The sequence below is a fragment of the Chaetura pelagica genome, unplaced genomic scaffold (assembly GCF_000747805.2).
Source record: "Chaetura pelagica isolate M959 unplaced genomic scaffold, ChaPel_1.0 scaffold104, whole genome shotgun sequence".
In the NCBI taxonomy this organism is placed as follows: Eukaryota; Metazoa; Chordata; class Aves; order Apodiformes; family Apodidae; genus Chaetura; species Chaetura pelagica.
In genome coordinates this window covers 6,707,557-6,731,338 of record NW_009953786.1, presented here as the reverse complement: position 1 = coordinate 6,731,338, position 23,782 = coordinate 6,707,557, and the positions used below count along the sequence as shown (strand labels likewise).

The following is a 23,782-nucleotide window of genomic DNA, read 5'->3' as shown; positions in this document are numbered from 1 at the left end:
CTTTCCCTGCCAATCACCCGGCTGGGAGAAGGACAATTCAAGCTCCAAGGGTTTTGCTCTCTGCAAGTTTGACAGGAGCCAGGGAGAAGTTGGAGTGCTGACACGGCCTCTAGAGTGCAGTGTGCTCCCCTGCCCTGGTCCTCTGGTAGCCCCACCAGCAAAGGCATGAAAGTTAACTGGTGAATGTGGTGCTACCTGGTCTCACAAAATCTCCAAGGAAGACATCTACAGGTACTATACTGCCTCATATTCTTTATTCTTTTCTTTGTCTTTTGTTTTCCCCTTATGACACTGATCTAACTTTTCATGCTGGCTAAGTCAATCCCAAAGCCTCCTACCAGTGGTAAAACAATAGTGTGAGGAGCAGTTGCCTGTATTTATGCAAGAATGAGGGAAAATAAACCAGTTATTTGTTCAAAGGGTTTCTCTCCACAATGGTTGAAGATAAAACTTGAAAAGCGTCTGGGAACAACAAAACATAGTATTCAATTGCACAGGCAAAGCAAAACCTAGAAGGTGGTTTGTTGATTTTTCTTTTTTTTTTTTCTTTTTCTTTTTGTTCTTTTTTGAATTTTCTTTTTGGTAAAGGCTGATTTCCAGTTTTGATTAGCTCTTGAGAGTGAGACACAGGCTTTTCCATGTGTCTGTTCCCCACTTCACACACACACACACATGCTTAATCTTCTGACAGCTTGGCTGATGCATACCTAATATTACTTGGCCAGTAACCAGAGAGCTAGAGAGCAAGAGCATCCAGCCTAAATCACATTCACCCAGAAAAGAAACAAACAAAACAAACAAACAAACCTAGTATGCATTAAGAGTGGGATTTTTTGGTCCTATTTTCTTTTAGTCTTCTTTCTGCCAATAAAAAGTACGCAGAACTTAGTAGCTACCCATTGCAAAACAGCTTCCTCAGGGTTGAGTTCCTTCTTCCTGCTGTTTGCCCACCTGTTGAACTCTACCTGTTCCAGTGGAGCTGCTCCTACTTGACAGAGGCGTGCTGGCACATCCAGAGTGTACTAATAGGAGAAACTGTTTAGACCTCTAGGTTAGTGCCAGTCCAACCTGGCACCTCTGCCTGGCATGACCTAATGCATGCAAACACATCGGCTCCTTCAAGTCCCAAAAGCAGTCCAGCCCTGTCTGCAATATACTTTATGCTAATGAGGCAGGGCTTGCTAGAGGGGGTGCTGCATCACAGTGATGGGGCTTTGCTATGCCTAGTGTTCTAAGCATAGCAAAGTTTTGGCATTGCTAAGCCATCCACTGCCCCCAGTTGGCAGTTCTCCTTCCTGCGATACGTGTGCTTTTGCCATGCCTTAAAAGTGAGAGCAGAATCCGTACCCACAGAAAGGAATGTGGCAATCCCTTCATATTTTAGTTCTGCATATTTGAAAGGAAGCAGCCTGAGCTATTGAGCTATAAACAGGAAGACACCCTGACTGCACCTTTGACTTGTACTGTGCAGGTCAAATATCACAGCCACTGTGATAGCTCCCTGCATGCAATCATTAAGGAAAAAAGAAAAAAATTCTAAACCAAAGCATCAGGTTCCAGAGTTCTCAGGGAGAGTTACAACCTGTCCACATTACAGCCAGCAGGTTTGTTCCTTTGGCAGGTTAAGCAAGTTTCACTACATCAAATCAAGGGTGGAGAGGAAAAATATTACTAGAGCTACAGCCCAAGATAAGCTAGAAGATAAAGCTGAGAAGTACAAAGGATAGACACAATCTTCATCCCTCTTTTACTCTGCAACATGGATGTCATTCTGCCTCAAGAAAACATTTCTCACCCAACTTGGGCTGAACAGCACCAGATGCCAAGTCACATCCACAACCTTTCTTTTAAACACTCCCTTCAACAAAGCTTCTTTTACTTAAAACGTTTCCTAACTATAATTGGGGGGGGCAGGGAGGGGGAGAGTATTTGTTTTGCTTTATCCTCCTTTAGAAGAGTTTGCCTTGATTAGATCTTACATGTAACACTGAAAATGCTCAACCTCACTGTTTAGCCTGCCAAGATACAAGGAGAACAGGAACAAAGCTGTGCTTGGAAGTTATTTTCCCATTGTGACTGTAACAACGTATTTTGGCCTGACAAAACTGGCATACTTTGAAAACGAAAGTCAGGCTTGTAAGTCAGCCTGGCTTTCAGTATCTTACAATGACAAAGGAAAATTGTATGATTTTCATCAGTTCCAAAAAAACCACAAACAAACAAAACCAACCAACCAAACAAAAAAAACCAACATATAAACACTCACTTTACGTAAGAATGTAGCACAAAAAAAAGGACAAAATAAGAGCATGCACAGAAATGTCTACATTCATTCACAGATACAGGTTACAGTAACATGTTCCAGCAGCTCTGAAGTGACCACTACTGCATCTCAGAAGAGAGCCAGAGCCACAGTGGATGAAACTTGGCACATTTTTCTAATTTAAATTAATGATGTGCTGCTCTGAGCCATCCTACAGAGCAACTCAAGAAGAGCAGACAAGCTCAAGAAGGTATAGAGCCCTGAAACCTGCATGGTGATTATTAGTCTCCCCAGCACGTATGCAAGTACACATACACTTCGACAGTACTGAGGGCAGAACACTAAAATGCAATAATGATACACAGGATGAAAGGAAGGAGGTAGGAACTTTCAGCTTAATTTTAGGGAGGTCTCCCTTGCACAAAGTGCTAGCTAGCCTTGATTAACCTCTCAGAGAAAGTGACGGAACTCTACTTAAAAATGAGGTCAGATGGAGAGCCAGAAGAATTTGCAAAAAATAATCCTGAAATGGAAAGAGGAAATTAAGTCTTTTCCAAACAAGGTCTGTTCCACCTCTGAACTAAACTCTTAACATTTAAGAGCTGCTATGTAAAAAATGCAGTTAACTTGCTACACACTATGCTTTTCGTACATGAAAAAGCTCTCCTTGTAATCTCTTTCCTTCCCCTTGCACAAAGAATTTCACAGGTGAGCCAAGAGGATCCAACTGTGCTATGACTGTGTGCCAGTCAGCCCTCTTGACAAAATCACATTTTTCAAGTGCTTGACTGCCTTTCCTTCCATCCTCCTGGTAAGAATCACCTTCCACTTCCCCTCCTCTGGTAGAACTTTCCTCTCTCCTCTAACAGTCAAGTGAACAGGATGACTAATACGATACTGCACAGGAATTTCCCCAGCTTCCTTCTTTTTTATTTTTCTTTTTTCAACAAAGGGGCAGAAGTAGTTTTCAGCCCCACACTGTAATGCAGAGCACGATATCAGAAGGGTGACAGTTCCACCAGACAGCAGCAAGCAAATACGTTGCTGTTTTTGTTGAACAGACTTTCGTAACAATAAACAAATGCAGAACTCAAGTGCCTTACTTCTTTTTCTCCCTGTGGATACTGTTGGATCAGTGCCAAAGGGAGGATACCCACATAAGGGTAAGAAAAAAAAAATAAAAAGAAGAGCATGTGTCCTACTGAAGTGACATGCAGCTCCTATCTTTACTGCATCTCCAAAAAGGGCTGCTGTATTTTCTTAATGCCAAGGGGATTTGCATGTTGATCATATAAGCTTTCTGGAGGTCTTGAAACAGGGCAGCCTACAGCTTCAATGCCAAAACCAGAATGTGGGCAGGTTCTGACTGGCTGGCTCAAGGCTAGAACAAGGAGTCAAAGCATCCTGAAAGAGCGTAACTGCAAGACAGAGTTGCTCCCAGCTCCGGGTCCCACTGGGTTATGAACAAAACCAGGAGCTCCTGCTTTGCATGCAGATAACCTGATCAGCACTCTTTTGCCTCTTGGAGAGGAAGCATCCCTCAGCATGCACAAGAATCCTTCACCTCTAACTCTGGGGAGAAAAGCCACATGGTCACTGTAGCCTGTGTTTCCACAGCTGCTAACGTGCTTCACATCCCTAAGAGAAAGGGCCTGCCTGGCTCGAAGTCCCAGGCAAAGGAAGGTGTGGAACAAAAGGGTGTATCTGCAGCCTCTGAGCAGGGTCCAGAGTTAAGCCTCTCCCATATAACCATGGCAGCACAAGCACTGCTGGCTTTCAGTCAAGAGAGGTTTATGCCAGGTAAGTCTGATTAGAAGGAGCAGCATGTCCAGAGGGGGAGCAGCAAGCAATTTCACTGAGGCCTGGTTGGGAAAGTCCCAGCATCTAAATCAAGATTAATTCCTAAGCGCAGGATCCAGTGCATGTATAAACACCCTCCTCCTCCCTCACATCTCCACGCCTGTGGAAACGCAGTGGGGAGGCCAATGAATCCAGGCATTATCAGTCCAGAGAGATCATCTGACAGTATCAAGTTCAGGTTTTGGCTTCACATCCCACATATTATTCTAAGTTTCTCCACTTTACCACTAGATGTACCCTATACTCTGCTGTATTGCACATGGCTGTTCCCCACATCCCTCGTGATTTCTCAGCAGTTTGATATAAAAATCAAGGGGATGATCCTCATACTTCTGGGTGCTTATATCAAGACAAGGAAGCCACACATCCAAGCACTCACACTAAGAACAGAAAACAGTGCTTTCCATCCTTCCATTTGTTGGGGTTTTTTTGTTTTGTTTTTCTTTCTGAAGCATAAAGAATTAATCATATTAACCAAGCTAGTGTGGCAACGACTAAGTTGGTTAGATGCCCTACATACCATTTAGCCAATACACCTCTTCCACTGTTTTCTTCCCTGAGATCCACTTAAACTGCTACTTTCAAATAACTGTAAATATTCTCTAAATAATAATTTAAAAAACTGTTTTCAATCATCTACAGTAAAGAAAAAACATGTATATCATTCAGAACATGATCAAACACCTCTATTTGAAAAAAAAAAAAGTCTGCTTTGTCTCAGCTTCAACTTCGTGCTACTGTATCAGAACCAGGATGCATCCAAGACAGGCTGAAATTTGGACCACAATGTTCCTCAAGACTAATGGAAAGAAAAATGGCTCACAGAGTAAGAGAAGACACTATTGAAAATTACACCGAGAACATCTCTTTTCAGAGGTTTCTAGGTCACATCATCTTTGCCACTGTTTTTGTTTCATTCTGCTTAACAAATGTCACTTTAGCCCAAATTGTCTAGAGATACAGGAAAACACAGGGAATTCCTCTTCAAAGCTTCTGCCATTTGACATACATGGGAATTAAATCCTAAACAAACAGAACATGAAGCAGCACATTTATAGGAACAACTACTTGATATACTGTTGCTGAGCCTCTCCCTAAGAGTTTTGTGAATATGACTGGAACTTCAGTCAAAAGTGCACTAACGTTATACCCTTGGGTTAAAGCATTTATCCAGTTGTTTGTCTGTTAAAACACGTAGAGAATCTGTATTGACAATGTATTTCCAGTGCTAATTACCAACATCACCCACTTAAGAGAGCAATCCACTCAGACCTTGCCAGTCATAATCACAGGAACCAGAAAGATGCAGGTAATTTTGCAAATTAGACACGATCTGTACTTGGACAAGTTTCTTATTTGTTTTGTCTTCTTGGCTCATTTGCTATTTCTATCCTCAAAAAAACCCAAAAATTACCCAAAAAGCCCTCAGACACACATACACACTTCACAGCAAGTCAAGAGGCATTCAAATACCAAAAACCCAGCCATTTGGGAAACGCCCTCTTACGACTGCAGAGCAATTTCAAAACAAATTTGAAGTACCACCAAATATTCTAGTGGTAACCAGTGTTGAACGCTAGCATGGGATAAACACGATGAAGCTGAAGAGCAAGACATCTCTGTGGCTATGCTAGTAAGCAAGCCATTGCCATGCAGGCAGTGAAAGAGCAGGGTGGGGCCAACAGGTCCCAGGAAGGATCAGATTGGGAAGCCCTGACTCATTTTAGCCGCTCCGGTCTGCAGCCAGACACAGCAGGAGATCCCGCAGCTACCGCTCCCCACAGCACCCAGGCACGGCTCCTCCTCCATGGAGGTCCCAGCACTCATTAGCTCTCTATCAGGGCTAACACCCTGAGCCTTCCTGCACAGCACCAGGCGGCGGCATGAGGGTGTAGCAGCCCCCTTAGCATCCCCTGGGAACCCCTGCAGCCCACAGGGCCACACAGACGTGCCCTAAACATCCCCACCAGTCCAGTGTGGGCTGCCGCGCTGTCTCCCTGCGCAACGAGGTTGCCCCAGCACAGCAAAACCAGCCTTACAGTGGGGCAGCAGGCAGCACCACTAGGATGACATGAGCCTTATTATCTAGATCCACCAAGACTAGCTAGGCGTGCTAAGGCTGCAAAAGCCACCAGTGATTATGTTGAAATGACAGACCAGAAACCCATTTCCATGCTACTGGGAGAGTATGCAAAGTTAACCAGTGCCATGCAGCTGCCAATACATGATACCTAAGGATATGCGACACACACCCATGCACACAAAGCATTTGGTATTTTTAACCTAGAACAAAATTTTGAAAAAAAGGCAGGTTGTAAGCATGAGTGAGAGTAAAGATACTGATCTACAAATCCAAAGGGGGGGGGGGGGGATACTATTTCTGAATAATTATCCTGTATTCTCATATATTTAAGCAACTACTTGTTACACAGCATCAGCAAGTTCAAACAAGCTGAGATTGATACGACTGCATTCCCAGCTTGGCTCAAAGTTACTCTTGTTCCTTACCAGCAGCATTGTTAGAACACCTCAAAGGAGAAAAAAGGAGACAAATATTTGCTTGATGATGCTGTGACAGGGAAGTGATTCAAACCATGCCTCCAAAGTAAAGCTTCCCAAGGGACAGCAAAAGAAAGCATTCGTTTGCGGTTCGCATCAACTCTTGCATAAGGGAGAGTAAAAGAGGAGGGAAATGCAGTGAGAACTTCCCAGTATCACTTCACCAAACTGCCTGCCCACAGTCTGCATTGCATTCAGAGCAGATCTAAATTAAAAATGCCAAATACTATCTAGGAGACTTCCAAGCCATAAGAAACTCTTTTGTGAGGGACAAAATTCCTGCAAGATCCATGTGGTTCTTCAAGCTTGGAGACAAAAGTTTATTAACAACAATAAAACTAAGCAGGAATAAGACTTTTTAAAATTGTACAAAAAACCTGGCCTGGGACATTCTGAACTGATGTTTTCTTTCATCTTTTTGGAAATCTGTGGTTTTCAGGCAAGTCCTTTAGTCATCATGGCATATAACCTTAGTCAAGGACTTCATTGTTGATTTTTAAGGAAACCTCATGTTTAAAGAAAACAAGTGTTACAAGATGGTAGGGACAATTTAAAGCAGTTTTAAATTTTAGCATCAGGAAAAAAAAAAAAAAAAAAATAGAAGAAGGATGTCAGAAGGGGGAAAAGTTTTACCCTTAAAAGCAAACATGGTCAAAGAAGTACAAGGTACATCCTGCCTTCCCCCTCAAACCACACCCCATTACCAACCAAGCAAACAGAAGCCCCAGCTACTTCCCAGAACCAGGCAAAGCCTTCATGCAGTTGCTTCCCTCTCACACTCCACTGTTGAGTAATCCTGATGGCACACACAGAACAACTTGCTGCGTCACACAGCTCAAGGAGGAAAAAAGAGGCTCCCACAGCAATACTGGGGACACTGCACAGATGGGGCTGAGTACCTTCCCCCCCTCCGCATATGCATGCAAGGAAGCTATAGGAGATAAGAGAAGCACATCTGCATTAAAGCAGGGTCTCTGCATCACCCCGATATCAGCAGTCACCAAGTAACTCGAGGAAGTGAGGGACTATCACTGCGCACACACAACTTGTACAAACTCTTCCCAGCGCTGAGGACGGCATCCTAGCAAAAGAGGCTTCACGTGCTCAGCCCATTTCCTCTTCTGTTCCTGAACATGTGGTTGTCCTTCCTCACCAGCAGTGATCTCACAGCATTTCCCTGCCCAGCAGAGAAGCTCTAGGAAAAGATTTCATGTCTGTTACATGTCTGTTTAGTCAAGCACAGTAGCTGGAAACAGAAGTCCCTGCATGACTTGGGCTACTTTACAGGAGTTTGGGAACTTTTGCCCGGAAGTTAAATTAATTTTGGTGCAGTCCACAAGTAATATGGATTGCCTTACTCTTTTTACCCTCAGTCTGAAACTGTTGAGAAAGATGACATATTGAAGTAGCTAATGTCAAAAACAAGCCATATAAAAATTGCACACCTCCTTACTGATCTTGCCAAATGAAGCACAGGAGAGGCGACTCCCAGGTTTACAAAAAAAAAAAATCGCTGAGAGTGTTTAGAAAACTTCAGGTAAGAAAAGAGCCTGAAGAACTCAGCATATCTATAAATGCCTTCAAGAAAGAGAAAGCATTTTCATATTGTGTGCTATTTACCAGTTGTATAATGCACTATGACTTTACAGACTGTGTCTTTGCCTAAGCTGCAAGCATCATGCAGGTGGGCATCATGACTTAAAAACCTGAGTGAAAGGCCCTGGCTAAGCTCAAATGCCAAGATTCCCCTCACCATTTTTTTTATAGCTTGATTAGTTTCCCCAAAAGCTGACAATCTACTGTTAACAAATTGCCTATTTTTAAAAGGGGAGAAAGGAAAGAGGAAAAAGCGTGCTGACCCTGTGAGGGGGTACATTCTGCAGTTTGCTGGTTCCAGCATGCTGAACTAGAACAGGTCGAGCAGGTTAGATACTGAGGGGAGAAAAGGTAAAGCTGGAAGACATACATTAAAGGTGGAACGACAGGAACCACAAATGCAGTTTCAGATGGACTTTTTCCTCATTCTTGTTGGTACTTGGCCCAGGAGTCTTTTCAGACAACAGGAGGAACAGAGTGAACACACATTAATTAAGAAGCAATGCAAGTATTTCTGATGTGCACGCACAACAGGCTGAGCAAAGATTACCTTAACATGCAAACTCTCCCAGCAAACTTTCTCACCACCAGCATCTTCTACACAGAATCACCCAACCGAAGTACAAGCTAGGAGACAAACCACCAACCGAAATGCCAACGGAACAACAGGTTACTCGTTAACCTTGAGAACTAACATCTCTGCAAGAATCATCTAATGCCAGACTTGTGGCAAAGGACTAAAAGCACCTCAACTCATTGCAATTATTGCCTGGATTTTCTAGTGCTTGTTAAGTTAAAAAGCTTGTATTTATTTCATAGCTCTTCTAGGTGAGAAGGGACAGTAACATTCGTGAGACTATTAAATCTTCAGAGGAGGTGATGTTCCTGAAAGGGAACTTGTGGAGAAAGATCAAGGTCTAGCGCTGCCTGCGCTTTTCGACTGAAGTCTCATCTGTCAAGTGGCTTGTGCTCATTTGAACTGTGACATGGGTAACAAAGCAGCACTAAGCTACGCTCAATATGCTCTGTTACACGGAAATTTATGTTATTGCCCATGAGGAGGGTGGCATTACTCTGCTACATCAGACCACCTCCCCCTTGGCACAGTCACACGGGAAACCTAAGCTTATTGGAAGCAGTGTGTCCCCTTTTTTTTGCCTGCAGAAAACCAAAACATAAAAATCCACCACCTTATAAAGCACAAGATCAGAGTTAGCTGCTACTTAAAGGCAACACACACAAAATCTAGGACTGAAAAGCACACTGAAGTCTTTCTTATGTTTAGGTACTGAAGAGCTCTGGAGATGCAAGTATAATGTTCCTCATTGTGTATGCTTCAGTTCTCAGGAACAATGGAGCTAATTAAGGTCAGCATATAAATCTTAACTCTGCACTTCCTTGCTTCACTTGATTCTAATCAGATCTCAACACTCATGGTTTTGTGTTAACTTCCTTTGCTGTTCTTTAATGATAACTGAAGGGGGACACTGTCCAAGGCTACAAGCAGCACGTTACAACTCTGAAATCATGGCATCTCCTTTCGGCTCTTATGGCTCACAAAGGTCCTGTGGCAGAAGAACTCCTTCTGAGTTTCTTACAGCTGAAAATATCCACTGAGGGTTTTTTTTTGAGCATTGTATTTATGCATCATGTGGGTTAAATAAAGCTTATGTTAAGTCTTTACAAAAGATGGCCAATCCACTCAGCAACAGCAAAATAGACCAAAGTTTCTGTCTGGGACCATTAAAATACCATAGTCTCCTAATTCTCATCAAAGACACAGCAAAACAGACTCTTACTGCTATAGTGTTGTCAAAAAAGCCTGACACTTTCTTTCTTTTTTCAATTTTCCTTTTTAAATTTTCTTCAAAATATGGGGATCCCAGCAGAATGCTAAACATTTACTCTGCATGCATCTGCTGACAGACCAAAAAAAACCTGTCCACCTGTTTTCCCATCCTTATTTATAAAATGTGTTAGTGAAAATCTAAGAAACATTTTTTAATTGAAAAAAAACCCCTAAGTAGGTATCACATCGCACTTGCTTCCTGCAACTACAGTTATCAACTATTAGAAGCAGAAATTTGTTCTTTGTCTTCATCATCCCTGCTCAAGAATTAGGGCACTTGCATTTGCTGAAGCTTATCTTTCACTAGCATGCTGACAGTTGTTAAATCATTCCCCACATATAAGGAATGGATTTGAAAGCCTGCAATATATCCTACTTCTTTGTATTTAAGACCACTGCCTACCAATTATTACATTGAAATAAAAGCTCCTTAGAGCTTCTAGATGACCAAAGACACATTTCTATTGTGCAACACAATGAGAAGGCCTTTTCACACTTGTGAGGTATCAATCATTTTCAGCGTGGTGACTTCCTTAGCTATTTGTTTTTAGCTTCAAGATCTCACATTTTCAGTTTTTCAAAGCTACCCAACATTTAACACCAAATTTCCACTTGGTCATCTTGGCAAACCACCAGAAACCAAACCATGTTGTCATAAGGTAGCTCCCTTCTGGGAAAAAAAAATAATAATAAAAATGCTCATCATTACATTTGGCAATGCTCTGTCTCAAAAAATTCCCATCTTAAGCAAATGCCAGACTGTACACGCTGGACTGCAGACATCCTATTTGTACTCAGAAGCTGAGCACTGCTACTGCACTGCACACTACACAGCACACACAGGGTACTGAAAGCAGGCCACTGCCTCCTCCACACAGGAGTGATTCACAGGTGGAATGTGGGGAGAGGAAGGATTCAGCCAGATCACGAGGACATGCTGCCTATTGGATATTTGAAAAGTCACAGACAGCTTGTACATGTGCCTGCCCAAGAAACACGGATCCATCTCAAAAAACTGGGGAAATCATTAAAGAATATGCAACTCGACTCCTGTGTCCTCATCAGGATCAAACACCCAACTTCCAACCACCACATTACAATCTTCACCAAAAGTACCCTCATCATTTGCCAGTGAAGATGGCCAGCTAAAACATCAAAATTTGCAGGTTACTGTCCAGCATGTGAGTTTTCTGTCTTTCTTAAAAAAACTTACTCAGCAACATAAATAGGCATGCAAAAAGTGTTATTTAAAAAAGACTTAATTTTGAACATCAGAGTATGACCATACTCTTGATAACAAAAACAGCTGTTCTTCTCTCCACAGTCTCTTAAAAACAGAAGTTTGGGAAAAATATCTAGCACTGAAAATAAGACTGAGAATGAAAGTGCCTTCTTAATTAAAAGAAGAAATACCTTCTTTGATAGGACCCTTTGTAAGCATGCTTCAAAGCATAGCTTCTGTGATCCAGATCTTCCAATTTGAGTTTCAAAGACTTATGCATGTGGTTCTTGCATGTGGTGTTTCTTATGTGCCAAAAAAATATATATATATTCTCCAAACTCTGAGACCTGTTCCTGAGATGTTGCATACACAGCCTACAAGTACCTACTTAGGATGTAAATAAAAAGCCATTATGAAGAATTCTGCTAGGTATGGGCTAAGGAGAGGAAGGAGAGAAAGAGGGTAGATGCCTGTGATGTTCTGGTTTTGTATGAAACGCTTCAGTTAGCTTCTATTACTGCACTTGAACAGGAAGCCTGGTGAACACTAGCCATGGACACTACAGCTTCATTTACCAAACTGGGGAAGCTGTGGATAAAATACATCTGTATTATCCCTTTAGCCTTTTCAGACTTGCCACAGAGCCTTAACCCACTGGAAACTGGAAGGAAGGCTTCTCATCTCACTTCTGGCAATTATATTCTATGAACATTTTCAAGTTGCATGGCGAGCATGTCTTTTGAAGGGAGGAAATGTGATTTTAAAGGGATAGGTACTAACCAACCTCAGGCATAAAAATGGAAAAAGATCCTCTGGCAAAGTCTCTTACCCCTAAGGGAAACCCTTTTGGAGCAAGTGGAGGTATCACCCTCCCTCCTGAAGCCTGATGCATGTTTTACTGGAATGCAACACAGTAAGTCAAGCAAAGTCTTCTCTCTACCTCAAGATCCTTTGCTAAAGCTTCCAAACCACCACCACCACAACAACTTATAGCAGCAGCCTAATTCCACTGTCTGACTGTGAGGAGAAGCAGCAGTGGAGATGGACTAAAAGGCTTGTGAGCTTCTATCTGGTGGCAGAGTCTAGACCTGAAAGGGTCTCTATCTGGTGGCAGAGTCTAGACCTGAAAGGGCTCCTCAGCATTGGCACGGTTTGTAGCTAAAATTCCTAGGGAGCTACTGTGACAGTACAAATGGAAAGCCTTCTGTAAACGCAGTATCTTGATTTGAAACACTACTTTGGAAAACTCCAGCCCTTTCAGAGCTACAGAAAATTCTTTATACACACCCCCTCCTTCCATATAATTTACGCTCCTGCTGGAGATGTGAGAATATCCAACTTTAATTTACTGTGATTGAGAAAAAGCTGTAGTGTCTGTGTCTCTAGCACGGAAGTGCAAGGATCAGCATATCCTAAATTGCAGATTTTCTTAACGTACTGATCATTGCAGTGCCATTCCAGTCACAGGAATTTTGAACTCAAAATTATTATCAGCTAAATCCCTCTTCCAAATTCCTAAAAGGCTCCAACAATACAACCCTCCAAACCTCCAAATCAGTCCCTTATGCTAGAAGGCTTGCTACTTCCAAGAAGACTCAAGAAAGAAATCTCTGTAAAAAACTCAGCATCGTCTCCAGTTCTTCTTCATAGCAATTCCTGTTCCTGATACAAGACACTGAGAGACCTCTCAGTTATTGTACCATATTGGAACAATCCTCCCCAAACAAGAGGAGCAGCACTGATATTCAGGCAGTTAGCTTGACAGCACATCTGGAAGAACAAGAAAATCAGCTTTTCGAACTAGACAGCGAGCACTCTCCAGAAACCTTTGCTCTTTCCAGCTGCCATTGTCCCACAGGTCACTCCTAGGCAGTCTGGCTGCTCTAAGAGAGTTTTCTGAGCTGCTCCAGGCTCCCAGCTCCCTGTCAAAAATCCTGGCCAAGAGTCACTCTGGTCAGAAAAGGAAGCAGCTTCTAACCTCTTTTTCTGAATGGTTCTGCACAAGAGTACGTTCCCTCTTCACTCCTGTGTGCCATGCCCATTCAACTTGACTCGTTGATGAGGAGCCAAGGAGCACAACAAAAAGAAACTGGACTTTTTGTGAGAGGCTATGACTCATTTACCAGTTAAGTGTTGCATGTATTGTGGGAGTCAGGAATGGCAGCATCAATTTCACAGGTGAACAACACCTCAACACAGCTAGATTTATCCAGAGAAGAGATGGGTAGAAATTACACCTCACCAAAAATCTGGATATTGCAAAAAAAAGGTTTTGCCCACATGCAGAAGAACAACACGTAAGAGCTCTGGAGGTCTTCTCCTCTCTTCAGTGAGGGAGAAGAAAAATTACTTTCTATGGAGAAGCCAGACAACACTAATATTTTCTAACCCCCAAAAGTAACCTAAACTCCTTCCCTCCTCTCCACAACTGAATGCCTAAAGGCCTGGCTGCTCTGAGGTGGAAAAATATCAGAAATTTCATCCTCTGCTGGAACAGTAATAAGCACTCCTATGGCACAACATTTCCCTTGAAAAAAACATTTTGTTGGACTTTTTCCCCTAAAAGCTCTTTAAAAAGCCTGGATTAAAAAGAAATAGTGTAGGCAGCTAAGTAAGAGCCAGAATAAGGCAGACAGGCAGAAAGAGAAGAGAGGATGCTTGTAGTTTGTGTCTACACATTTCTTCCTCTGTTCAAATACCAGCAGACTAACTTCTCCCTCACTCCTCTCCCATGCACTAAGCTTATTTGCTGTAAATGCAGTAATATTTGGTGAGGCTCCTGAAAGACCTTCACAAGCTACATTGATTCTTTAGCAGCACATTCGCAATTTTCTGCTAAGCCTACAACTTGTCTGTCTGATCCCACACTGTGTGATGGCCCAGGGATACCACTATGCTGGCTACCAGAGCCAGGTTAGAAATTGTATTCTTTGCTGTTTTGCACATATGTCTGTCACTACTAGATACCACAGCATGAAAATAGCAAACAGTAAAGGAACTGTGCACAAAAGCAGAGAAAAATGGATGTGTATTATCATCCAGCTGACCAGCTGGTACAGAAGAACAGACATAGCACCACCACGAGCAAGGCCTGTGGGAATTCCACTCAAGGCAGACCTGGCAAGCAAGTCCTTGCTCCAGGATCCTGAGACAGAAGCAGTTTTGAATATAATGTGAGAGGCATTCATCCACGGCACTGGCAGGCCATCGGACCTGATGCTACAGCTAAGTTAGAGATGCCTATGAAAGAATTTACTTCACACCATCTTAGACTAGAAATACTTGTTTTGGAAGGAGGCACCTGGTGGGCAAAATTAACATCTTCCTTGTGAATGTGCCATAGCACCAGATAACAAATTTCATTTCACTTCGCATTTATTCTCACCTGCCTACTTGCACATTCATGCTTTCCACTTCAGCAACAGGATTCACTGTTATAGTCTGTTACAGCAGCAAGAAAAAGTTATTCACTGCAAAAAACTGGTGGCACAGTACTGCCAACCACAACGCTCCTTTACTAAATCTAGCCTGTTTCAGTGTGCTCAGCACAGGTCTAAGGTCACTTGTTGCAGTGCCATCAAGCTCACTAACAGGTTTCTGCAATGTCGAACCCAGATGCTGAGGTGTGGACCTACAAAAGGAGTTCTGTACAGCAGACAGGAATCCATCAGATGGAAAGACCTTCTAATAGGAATATTTTCTTTGATGCACTTAAGTCCTTCTTAGTGTGGTCAGTAAATACAGCACTCCATCCTGATAACTTCAAGTAACACCTCATTACAAGAAAAAATTAAAACCAAACAATCTTCTCATCAGCAGGGTCTGGGCTGATCTGTACTTCCTTCTTTTGGTCAAGTCACTCAGCCTGGCAATTCTGGAAAATTTGCTACTAATGCACATTAAGAATTGCTATATAGGAGAGCCCCATAAGAAGAGGTAACTACATCAACATGTCATAGGCCTGGAGTCAACTCTCAGGGGATGCCTCCCTTTCCTGCTTCTTCGAGAGGCAAAGATGGCTAGTGATCAAAAAGCCTAACATATCCCACAAACAGCTCTTCTGCAAGTAGCCTAGGCTGAGGACCTGGACACAAGTGTTTGATGACCCCAAAGTCCTGGCACATAAATTCACCACTGGATGCTGACAGCATCAGCTGCAACTCAGCAGCTGCTCTGCCCTCCTCACAGCAGACAGAATAATGACCCAGTCTGGCAAACATGTGGCTCAAAACACCTCTGGTCACATGAGTCAGCCGTGTGATTTATCCAGTGCCCAAGGCCAGTATCTTCTCTGAACATCTCTGTGTCTTTCCCTTCCCATTTTGCATTTCTCTTTCCAACACTGACCAATTCCGATCAAGTTAAATAAATACAGAATTACAAAACTGCATTCCCTCCTGTTTCTCCTCTGTTTTCAAGTAACTGTTTAACCTGAACAGTATGATAGAGAAAAAGGAAAGCTGCAAGCAGCAGCATTATGTTATCTTTTGTGCAGCATTATGTTATCTTCCCCATTGTCACCAAATTCCTCCCTATCATTCCACCTATAGCACACTGCTTGGAAAATGACTGGTAACAAGGAATCGAGATCTCTTCCCTCCCACACAGAACCAGTCTGTAATCACCACTCTTCTCATTTTCCTTATAAGCTATACTCCTTTCCCCCACCTGTCCTGCAGTTTCTTTGTAGGTTGTAAACTCTTTGATACAGGGAGTAAAGCTGTGTGGGAATTCACAAAGTCTTAATCAGCTCGGAGGTGCTCCACCCATGCAAATAAATGAATACTGAATCAAGGGATGTAGAGGGGAAGGAACATCCATGTGATTTAACATTTTGTTTCCTCTTTTGGCAACTGTATTTATTGCTACATCCCTATAAAGGAAACTACATTCAATACATCTGGGAACTTGGGTTATAGAGAATTTCCTGGATCTACAGTGCATTAAATTGTCTACAATACAAGCAAATACTTCTGTATCCATTTAAAAACAAGATCAATTATTATGAAGAGGCATCTTCACAATGGGACTTGGATACCTAACTACATAAAACACATCACTACCGATCCTCCAATACAACCATTTGCATCCATGACTCTGAAGCTACAGATTAGAAGCTCCTCTATAGCTTTGCTATGTATTTTTGTCCTTTGAGAAAAATCCATCCTACTTGTCATAATAATACAAAAAAGCTATACTTCTTGATATTCCTAACTCCTGATATTCTGCAAAGAGAGCTAGAAGATCTTTCTCAGCTGACTTCCTCCCACAACTTAAAACATCCTAGTAGTTGCAGAGTGCATCTTGCATGTGTGCCATGCCATACTTGCAGATCAGATAGTCCACATTTTCTGCCCAAGTGTTTTTAGTCAGCTTCAAGGTCTTTCCAAAGAAACAAAAGAGTCCCCTATCCTGTAATCTTCTCCAAACTCCTGGGTCATGATCAGCACTCACCTGTGCATGTTTCCATTGGTGGTGAAGGACTGTCCACATACTGAACATTTATAAGGCCTTTCACCTGAGTGCACCAGCATGTGGCGATCAAGGGAGCTCGCTGAGCTCAGAGACTTTCCACAGATGCTGCAGGAATGGTCTGTTCCTCCAGTGTCAGTGTTATGCTAGAGAAAGCAATGATTTTTTTTCATTGAGCGTCCCTTTCAAAGTGCCAGTAAAAAATTAGCAAGACCTATGAACATCTTAAAAGCAGCTTTACAGAGCCACTCAGCATAATACCTTATGTTAAGGTGTGCCCTGTATATATAGTCCTCCTCCCCAGCCCTCCCCCCTCAACTCCACCCCCACCCTTCATTTTAACTCCTTAATGCTCCAGCACAAGTAGCCGTTTCATACAGCCTGCACTGCCTGCCACTCGCAGCATTTCTGCTGGGTGTGCAGCAGCAGAGGACAGAAAGGGACTCAGCAACAACCCAGCAGACAAATGGTAAGTTGGGATGCTTTAAGCTGTGCAGTGATTTGGGGCTGAGTGAGCAGTAAGGCGGAGAACAGAAAGGTGATGTAATTACAAACTTCATGGCAAAAGGGAGACATTTAAAAAATAGGGCCATTAGCTCCTGTGCTGTATGTACCACTCTTACTGCAATTGGAGGCTTGAAATTTCTTCATAGACAAAAAAAACAAAACACCAACACAGGAGAGTAAGAAAAAAATTAAGTAACATTTACAGTACAGCAGGGAAAACTGAAGTAATAAGTGTCTAATGGACTCACAGTGGTGAACCATAACCTTAGCATCCAGAGCAGAACCTTCTGACACAAAAAAGGCCCAACCTCCTTATAAACTATGCATATAATTCAATAGGAGCAAGAAGAGGCCTGAGCTGACAAAAAAAGTGCATTGTTCATCCAAAAAAGTATATTTTTAAGTCTGCCTCCCAAACTGAGAAGGCTCTTCTACATTGGCATGATTTACAAATCATGTCTTCCTGCTTCTTAATTTGCATGATCAGTAAAGGGTTCTGTACTCAAACAGGATATGAAAACAGGACTTAAGCTTCACATTCAAGTGGTTTTCTGGATCCTTGGGATACCTTAAGCTATACAGAACAGGACATACATCCTTGTTTGAACCACCGTGGGGGCAGGGACACACACACACACTCTTAATAAAAGTAAGAAATCAAGAGCCAAGAGTCTGCATACCTGACGAATGTGCATAGTTAGCTGGTGCTGTGTAGTGCAAATCTTTTCACACAGAGGACAAGTATAGGAAGACTTCTCTTCTTTTGTTTCCTGTGTACAAAACAAAAGGAAAAATCTGAATGAATATTGATATAAAAGAACTCCAAAGCTGTTTCTGCTGGGGATGGAAAAAATATAATCCATCCTAAGTACAAAAGGCCACTGCTAACAGAACAACTTGCACATATACATGTACCATCCTGACAGATCCCTCAGGGTAATTTCAGAAACTTCTGAATTTATAAATAGGGGCCATTTCAACTACTGCAGAACTACAGCAGCTGTTTTAACAGCACACGGATACTCAGCAGTAGCAGTTTTGGACAGGAAGTGGAGGCAATCATTGTGACCAGCTCAAACTGACAGGAGGAATTTAGGTGAGCACAAAGTAATTACTGGAACACCACTAGAATATGTAGGCAAATGCCACTCATCTTCCCCAAAAGATCTTTAATAAGCACAAGTCATTGGGACTTCAGGTTTTCCACCCTGTCTTGATGGCAAGGCACTAACTCAGTGGCCTTTTCTAGGGGCTGTATGTTCTGGGCTGACTCAGAAGGAAGAGCAGCATTGTGAATCACCAGCACCATTTCCCTTAGCATCCTGTGTTTCTCCTGGAAGCATCCCATCCAGGCACACCAGCCAGGCCCAACCCTTCTGAAGCTTGCAAGATCTGATGAGATCATAGTGAGAAAGAGGTGACAATGCAGGAGTGTACGTGACTCAAAAGGAACACATTATGAACCTGGTTATTCTCCACCCAGGTGAGAATCAGGAGTAACCGCGGTCAAACCACGAGCACAAACAATGAAGCTGACCAGAGAGCTCTGCCTGATTTAAGTACACCCTTGAGACACTGAGCAAAGCCACCACTCTTTCAGCCAAGGATGAAATGGCACTCTTGCAGGAACCAAAAACATTAGCCTTAATTGTCTGCATGAATGGCTACTGCATGACATTAAGGGTATTTTCACCACCTCACTAAGAAGCCAGACGCAGCGTCTACACCAACACCTGTATATTACAAGGAAGATGGCCTGGCTCTGAAGATTAAACCTCATTTTTCTGTAGTATGATGCAAATCTTCATCAACTAGCTACATCCACCACCTACACTTCTGGTGGCAAGGGAGTACAAAAACCACCTCTGCACGACTGATGGCAAAGTCTAGTATTCATGCCAAAATGACATGTTCTACTGAACCTCTTTGCTGGCTATTTTAAGTATCATTAGTAAATCATGAAAACTAACAAAAAATAAAGCTACCCTCAGTAGCCCTTCAGCTGGTAGAGAGTTGATGGATATGAATGTATCCATGCCTTTCCTCTCTCTGTACAGTTCTTTTCCCCCATTGCCATCCCAAAAGTCCTCAACAACAACCATTTCCACACTGTCAGACACAAGCATTTGTGGAGAGCACTGAGAATGACTAACCCAAGCCTCTGTGACAAACTCTGGCATGTTAGAAGGAAAGGTGCTGACAAAGTGTTAGAGAAGGCTCAGTAAATATCCTTTCCTACAAGATTTTGGGAACCATCCTGGAGAGTCTCTTATTAAAAATATAACATTGTATTTTCAAAAATAGAGCCATGACTATTTTCTATGAAGTTCAGTGACCTGTGGATTTGGATGAAGAGCTACATTCCTATCCCTAGAAAATTAAAACACATTATTCGAGTGTTCCCCCTACCCTAATATACAAACATACAATTGGCATACATGCATTCCATCCTTCTTATACAACTTTAATTCTACTATATGTGATCTGTGGAGTAATGCTCAGCTCCAATTATACTGCAACTCTGCTAATGTTGGCTCAGGACAGAGAACAAATATACTGTGCTGTAAGGAAAAATCCCCGCGGCTGTGGTGACAGTTTAGACAGTGTTTAATCCCCAGGGTATTTCTGTGAAATTATCAACCTCCTACTTTTTTTTGCCTCCTCCTCCTTTAAATGAGTGCTGCAGTTCTACATGATGCACTTGGTATTTTCAAGGCCTGCTTCCTAGACTGTCTGCTCTTCGAATCAGCAAATTAAAAGAAGATAGAGTAATTACTGGTTCACCTTGAAGCAAAGATCAGAAACACACTACAGCTCAGCCAGAACTGATTAGTATTGAATCTGGGGTTTATTATTAACTAAAACCCAAACTTTCTCCAGTGGTCACACAGGGTACCTGCCACATACCGTAACACAGCTCAAGCAAATCCAGAGTAGCTGCAACAGCAGTGCTCTTGACTGACCCAATCCAAACCAAAAAACATTAGCATCCCTACTGTATAAGGACCCCCACTCACAAATTTAAAACATAGCAGTCAGCTACCCCACATGAGCCAGGCTGGTGAAAACACACTTCCTGAGCTAAAAGATAAAATATAAAAGCAGCAGCTAATTTGTTAGCTACTCTTGCTTTAGTAAGTCAACCTGACACAACTGCTCTGCATTCAACTGATAGCAAATGCTTTTGGAGTTGCACATTAGGTCTATTTGTTTTTCTTCAGCTCAAAGAAACACTTTTGTTACACTTTTTATTTTCTTCAAGAGCAAAGCAAATGAGAAGTAAAATGGATGCAGGTTGATGTAAGAACATGTTTATTAGACTATGTGTAGACTAGAGCCAAGATAAAGTCAGCATTATAAGAGAACCATAGACTTCGGGACAAAGGTTCAGGGCAAAAGCTTTTGCTGCCAACTCATGGGAAACAGCAGTCAGACCCAGAAAACTAGTTAACTGCTATTATAATTGAAATTATAATAAGGGGCACATTTTGACCAGGGCCTGAAATCTGTGCACTGCTGCACACGGCAACAATTCAGTGCTGAAAGTGGACATTTGCTGTATTACAAGTTGCTAAACAGATTGATAACCACTGAATATTTCACATCTCACTCCTGTTTTCTCAGTAATGCAGCCATTTGCCCCTCCAGTGATAAGGCTCTTTCAGCCTAAAAACAAATAGCCTATTTACTATGTTTTCAATGTATTTGTTTATTTTTATGCTGTTAAGAATCCCTCTTAATCCTGTCACATTTACTCTCCAGCTTCCTTTGATTCGATGCCCATCGAAATATCAGGTGGAATAAAGGTCACTAGCGTTAATAACCTTCCCTGAAGCCAAGCCACATGGTGTACCAGAGGACAGCTGTGTAATAGCACTGCCACCGAGACCAGTCTGAACTCCAGTGCCTCACTTCACATGATGAAATCAAGGAATGAGGGCAGCCCTTAAGTGGGAATACTGCAAATAAATCTTAAAGCCAAGTGCTAGACAATACAAACCCACACACACACAGTTGCCCATATACTGCCCAGGCTCTTCATCTAATAATGTTGATTTACAACTAATGGCTTTTAACTTTCAAGCAAAAAAATCCAAGAAAAATTCTAAGTCTGTCAACTGGGCAGCTACTCAGCAAGCTATTAATAAACTACTATAGGAACATCACATGAGTCATGCCTTTCAACATTTCTGGTCCCTGTTTCAGAGGACAGAGGGTTTTGGGGTATTTCTTGATGTTCTGCAGCACATTCATTGGTAAGGACTCAACCAACAGAAGAAAAACGTATATAAATAGTCACAGCTTTCACCACTATGACTCTCTCCTTTCACTTGTTGGGATCAATATTGCTATCAACTTGTGCCATCAACTGGTAAATGGCAAAAAAACCTGACAAAACATACATTACATTTGCTCTGCAAGATCTGTACAAAGCATTCTGCAATAGCTCTTCATACTTTTGCTAACAATTAAGTAAGGGCTCTTTGCACTACACGTGTAAACTGAACATTCTGATGGATATTTCACTCTAGTATCACCTTTAACCTTAAATTACTTGAATCTTCCCCAGGGACAGCTGCACACCTCATGAGGGGTCCCACATGATAGCTGAGCCAGGTCCTCTACCACACCGCTCTGCTCCCTTCTAACCTATTTCTTTTCTCCTAGTTTCATGAAATGAACTGGTCCCTCACCAGATTAGGCAAATGCAAGAGTTTGGAGAAAGGGTACAGAGGGGAAGAAGTGGCAATTCGTAGGTGGTTTTGCCACTGCTAGCAGCATCTGCTGGAGCAGCTCACCATTGCGTAACATCAGTTTACACATTAATCCAAACAAGTAGACCCCTTCACTTCCTAGTTTTCTAAAGTTATGTTCTGGAGAGCCACCAGAAATCATAACACATAGGAGCAACAGCAGAAGCAAGAGATACCCACTGAGAGAAAAGAAGGTAAAGCAATCAAATAAACATAATTATGTCTTATAATTTCTCATGCAGCTGCTTTTGTCCCCTTCAACCTCCCTAAATTTGGGTTTACATGCCTGGTTCCTCCTGCCAATCCGATTTGGTGCAGGTGACTTTGTGGGGGATTTGACATTTTGAGAGCTCCCGCCATTTTCAGCAATCTTCCCCACATTCATCACTGCTGACATCATGGCGTCAATGGAGGATAAGTCTGCTCCGTCCAAACTGTTTGGTGAACTTGGTGATGTCTTGTAGCTCTTTAAGCTTTCCAGCTGCTTCTCTGGAATTAAAAACAAAAACACATATAGGAGTTGCTAGGCCATTTGAAAAAAAAAAACAACCCCGCAACAAACAAACCAAAACCCCACAGTATTTTCAGTAGCTTGTAATTCGGACAATACTCCATTGGATCATAATGGAGAACAGGCAACAACCCATAATAATTGGAGCTCTTGTAACAGCAAAAGCTTCTTATATTGGAACCCAAAGGACAAGGTGCACATTTCTTCTCATAGAAGAGTCATGTTTTCTTAATTTTCAACCTTAATTCAGTATGGGTCTTATAGAATGATGTACCTTAAACTCTCTTGCCGTAAAATGGGTTTTTTGGTGGTACTTTTGTGATCACCACGAACTAGTAGAGCAGTACTGATGAATGCACGCTCTGGCAAGCATAATCATTCAAGCAAGCACATGTTTTGAGTAGAACTGCACGATTAAAACATTAGTAACACAGTGAAACCACCCTGGGTTCTCTTTCTAGCATAGCTCAAGCCAATTCAAGTTCAATTCTGTATTTGGAATAAACTAAATTAGCAAAAATCCAACCAAAAATAAACCTCAGGTGCCCCCAAATGCCTCTTTACTGCCACAGCTGGCACCTATGTAATTATATTTCTTTCTGGTCTACCAAGTCACGTTAGTACATGGAGCATACATGTTACATCCATGACTAATGCCACAGCTAAAGCTGTTCAGATTCATATTTCTCCATCACATTCTGTTGTGTGTAGCAGGGATGCTCCTGTCTGAGATAACCATTTCAAAAAACACCTAAAATCTCATATCTGGTTTATCAGCATACACACATGTCAAACACACAGGTAAGGCCTTCTGATTTCCTCTTTACAAGTTTGAAAAGGAAAATGCTTTCAAACTAAATGCTCCTTTTCCCCAAAATAAGTCCCCCAAACAAAAAGGAACACCCTGCAAAGTCTATTGCTCTCTCATCTCTGATGGAGAGCACAGAATCTTAATTTGTGTTGTGAGAAAGTCGCTGTAACACAAGAGGATATGAGGATGAACATGGAGGAACATGTTTGTCTGTGAACATTTGATCTCTGCATAATACTGTCTTTGGAAGATAAGTTTGAGTATTCTAAACAGGTGTTTTTTTGAGGCTAAGTAATGTGGTGCCAAGTTACTGGGAGCCAAGAAAATCTTAGTTTGAAAGTCTGCAGTGGTGGTTGAATATTTATGTGCTCATGCCTC

General features: G+C 42.1%; 1 protein-coding gene across 1 annotated transcript in view; it reads right to left on the bottom strand.

The window, feature by feature from the left end:
* Positions 1 to 23,782, bottom strand: part of RREB1 (ras responsive element binding protein 1) — a 65,564-nt gene that overhangs the window by 41,329 nt on the left and 453 nt on the right. The window contains exons 2-4 of the mRNA XM_010000920.1: positions 22,369 to 22,571; positions 18,009 to 18,098; positions 16,804 to 16,967 (exon numbers count right to left, since the gene is read on the bottom strand). Of these exons, the coding sequence (XP_009999222.1) occupies positions 16,804 to 16,967; positions 18,009 to 18,098; positions 22,369 to 22,482 (368 nt within the window). The 5' untranslated portion in view covers positions 22,483 to 22,571. The remainder of the gene's footprint in view (positions 1 to 16,803; positions 16,968 to 18,008; positions 18,099 to 22,368; positions 22,572 to 23,782) is intronic.